The sequence below is a fragment of the Seriola lalandi genome, unplaced genomic scaffold, assembly GCF_002814215.2.
Source record: "Seriola lalandi dorsalis isolate HSWRI2012SDOR001 ecotype SW California unplaced genomic scaffold, Sedor1 jcf7180002053842, whole genome shotgun sequence".
NCBI lineage: Eukaryota > Metazoa > Chordata > Actinopteri > Carangiformes > Carangidae > Seriola > Seriola lalandi.
This window is the reverse complement of record NW_019524395.1, coordinates 86,120-90,224: the sequence shown is the minus strand read 5'-3', so window position 1 is coordinate 90,224 and position 4,105 is coordinate 86,120. Positions and strand designations below refer to the sequence as shown.

The 4,105-nt window shown below is 42.8% G+C and overlaps 1 protein-coding gene and 1 pseudogene across 1 annotated transcript in view; both read right to left on the bottom strand.

Moving 5' to 3' along the window:
• Nucleotides 1-94: 94 nt before the first annotated feature.
• LOC111651897 (uncharacterized) lies at nucleotides 95-2,437 on the bottom strand (annotated as a pseudogene).
• An 818-nt stretch (nucleotides 2,438-3,255) lies between these two features.
• Nucleotides 3,256-4,105, bottom strand: part of LOC111651895 (uncharacterized) — a 33,243-nt gene continuing 32,393 nt past the window's right edge. Inside the window, exon 19 of the mRNA XM_087172822.1 lies at nucleotides 3,256-3,311. Within this exon, the coding sequence (XP_087028948.1) occupies nucleotides 3,256-3,311 (56 nt within the window). The remainder of the gene's footprint in view (nucleotides 3,312-4,105) is intronic.

The window sequence follows — 4,105 nt, the reverse complement described above, 5'->3', positions numbered from 1 at the left end:
GTCAGTACAAGTCTGAGCTACAGTCATTTAGTCGTCTTACAAACTACTGTGGAAGTCCTGAGAGGCAAATGAGAACTTAAGAACAGATGAAAAAAAAAGGTTTTCAAAGATAATCTTTCTAAAATTAATTAATTATTTTTTCATCTGTGAAAACAGGTGAAAGAAAAAAGTCAATGAATTTTAATATTGTAATTGAAACAGTCAAAGTTTGTGAATATATAATCATTGTGTGTAAGACACATCTTCTGGATGCGCTGGGACGCGTCTCCAGTGATGTTCCTGGGGTCATCGGGTGTTTCGGGTCTTTCAGCATCAGACACCTTCGCCCAGGTGACCCAGCCGGGGTTGATCAAGCCCCGACTTGCGTCCCAGCAGCAACCGTCCACGGATCAGCCCTCTTAATCCAAAGCCAGTTGGTGGCTTTCTCTGCGGCTTGTCTCACAGATCGAATGGCCCTCCTCTTTGCCTCTCCTGTAACGCCCAGTTGGTTGAGGACTTTGCAGAGTGAGCGTCCTGCAAACCCTCTACAGCCTCTATGGGCTCACAGTGCGTCTTCCAGCCTCTGTCCCGGCACTTCTCCACCAGCTCCTGGTACTTTGCACGTTTCTTCTCATTTGCTTCTTCCATACGCTCTTCCCAGGACACTGTGACTTCCAGCATGATCAGTTGTTTCGTCGCCTCAGAAGTGATGATCATGTCTGGCCGGAGTGATGTCACCACGATGTGCTGCGGAAACTTCAGCTGTCTGCCCAGGTCAACATGCAGCTGCCAGTCAGGGGCCGTAGAGAGGAGGCCCGTCCTGGTTGTTGGCTGTGGACGGGGTTTCTCTCCAGCTTTCACAAAGGAGATCTTCTTTAGGGCATGATGGTACTTGCTGATCGGCCCGAGCACCTGGTCGTGGCGCCAGCGGTAGCGACCTTCCCCAAGGGCCTTTGGGCAGCTACTGAGGAGGTGCTCTAGGGATCCTCTTCCAGAGCAGAGAGGACAGGAGGGCGTCTCACTCTTGCCCCAGACGTGTAGGTTTGCTGGGCTGGGTAGGGCATCATTGACAGCTTGCACAAGGAACCGGACGTGATGGAAGTCTTCCTGCACCATGTTAGACCAGGTAATCCTGCGCTGCAGTACACTCTCCCACCTCGTCCACGCTCCCTGCTGCCTGAGCCCCACCGTCCTGCTCGTCCTCCACGCCTGCTCTGACCTCTTCCTGGATAAGATGGCGTCTCTCCTTGACCTGGGCCTTGAAAACCTGCATCTTTGGGAAGTATTCAAAGCCCGCTCTGCCAGTTGCTGTGCTGCCCATCAGCGCTTTTTGCCTTAGGCGTGACTCTGCCACCTCCAGTGCTTTCTCTGCTCTCCATTTCCACCCTGTCCTCACCTCAATAAAGGCTGATGACACTTTCTCATCCCTGGTTGGTTATTCTGCTGCTGTTAAACTCATAGCTGCTCCTCTCATCTCTCTGTGACTCCAGAGACAATAAAACACATCAGCTGGTGAACAATGAATGAAAGAAATATCAGTCTTATCAAAAACACGTATTACATAAGAAAAACTAATGTTCCTCCGTGCGTAGTGCAGCAAACAGAAGATGGAAGTCAAGCTGTTAAAAGAAGATGGATTCCTTCCTCTTTACATTCTTAATATTCATGAAGTTAGTACAAGTCTGAGCTACAATCGTTTCGTCATCTTACAAATTACAGTGGAAGTCCTGAGAGGCAACTGACTTAAAAACATCTGTGAAAACAGGTGAAAGAAAATGTTTTGGAGGTGAAAAGAAATCTTCGGTCAGAATCTTGACAGAAAAACTTGAGGTTTTTGACAGTTCAACTATTGAAACTTACAACTGACAATTGGTCAAACCTTTTCATGTCAAGGATCCTCAAATTGATACGAACCACGTCGTGGACCACATTTGACTTGTTTTTCACTCACTAACAAGTGGAAAAACAGCTGATATCAGTATAACCAACACTAATGGAAGATTAGCGCAGATTAAAACATACTAATTAAGACTAAGCATTGCACTATAATTCCATTATTCAATAAAAAGCATCAAATTCTGTATCATAAGTATGAATAATGATAATATTAATTTTAATATAAATATAAAAATGTGTCCAAGTGCTTAGTGTGTTGTGTACAGCTATCATTAAAACATAAAATTATCCTATTCCCATTGAAAATGTCAGAATGCCCACACAGAATGTTTTTTTTATCTTAAAACATTTCACTCATAAAGGGTGAAGTGTCCGTGTTACCATGACAACGTTACAGTGAAATAACGTCAGCAATACAGACAGCTTCACCCAGGGAGTAGCTATTAGTCATCCATTAACAATATGTTTTTAAGTCACTAGCTAGCGGGCTAACGATTAACTTCACTACATTTAACAGTTGAAACATTGGTACATAAGACAATTGATTGTCAAACCTTTTCATGTCGAGGAAATTGATATGCAACAAGCCGAGGTTTCCCAGTTGATGTTTTTCACTCATTAGCTGCTTCTAGCTAGTAGGCTAACGGCTAACTTCAGTGTAGCTAACACTAAGGGCAGATCCTTCACATTTATCCATTTCACAATTCCATATTTTTACAGACTCAAGTTTTCTAGACTTCTCAGTAGATTTTTCAGACCATGTTTGACATCTGATTACAAATCGCTAGAGGTTTATTATACAAATAAATGATTTTAATATCCAACCGCTAACTTCTGTGCTCTGAGCTCCGAGCGTGATCTTCGGTTAATAATGGCCTCCGGCCTCCAGGGGGCCTCCAAACTCCCACCAACTGTGGCGTCGGTTTATTTTATTTTCATTTTTTATGACCAAATCACATAAATTAATTAAGTGTGTGTGTGTGTGTGTGTGTGTGTATTGAAATACGAACCAATGAATGCAGAATTACTTCATTTGCAAATAGAAATGTTATGATCGGTTTGCTGGCTGTGTCTGTGTCATGATGATGACGACGAGTGACGTCAGAGGTCAGGTGACCGTGGGAGTTTAGCGGCAAAGTCGATTCGTGCTGAAAGAACTTCTTCAAACATCATGGAAATCAAACGTTGGAGCAACAAAGAGAAAAAAAGAAAAGCATTCTGAGAAACTGAAGTTCTGACAAACAAACCATCTATCTCGACGTTTCAAACCTCGGCTACTCGGCACACTAGCATTAGCATAGCGCCTGGAGAGCACGATGCTAACGTTGCAGAGGAAGAGGAGAGTAACGCGACAGTCACTGACGTTAGTTCAGCTGAGCATCAGAGCGACAGCCATGAGACACACACCTGTTCATCTGCACCACCCTCATCTCCACCTGAGCAGGGTGAGCAGGTTACCAGTTTAGCAGCACCACAACTTAATACTTTCTACCTGTTTTCAAACATTGCAAGAATTAATCATGAACTGAGAACAAGGAGGAAGTAACAACCTTTGAACTAATCATTGAACTGTGTTGGTGGAGGTGGAGCAGTATGTGCTTTCTTATGCCGTTCAGCTACACATTGTAGGCTAATACATTAATACTGTTGCTGCTGGCCCAGGAAAGTATTGTTACCATCATGTATTGTGTCATATCTTGTAATATATATTATTATTGTCCTCCAGGTTGTGATCATAGGCTGTAACCTGTCAGTGTAAATCCTGTATATGTTTCCAATAGACGGTAGCCTCTGCTGAACCTATAATTCAAAACCTTGCATAGTGAGTATGAGGAGAGTTGGGGTAGTACTCATACAGGGGCTCCGTGTTCTTAGTCCAGGCCTGGACGTATCAGACCCAAGACTGATTGTGTCTCTAAAGTGAATATCATGCCATGAAAAGTGATGATGCTCCATCAACTAACTCAACACAAATGTTGACTGTACTTTAATCATATTTTATCCTTAAAATAATCATACATTATCCAGTGTAACACGCTGTTATATTTATCTGACAATATGACAAGCAGTCTTCTTCCTATGCTTTAACTGAAGTAAAGTTTCAGACATTTTTTTGCAGCAAACATACATGGTTTGATAAAAGCAGGAGTCAGTGAGAAAATATGAATTTTCTTTGTAATTTGGTTCAAACAACCTTTTAAAAAACAATGAGCAAACAAACAAGTCTTTA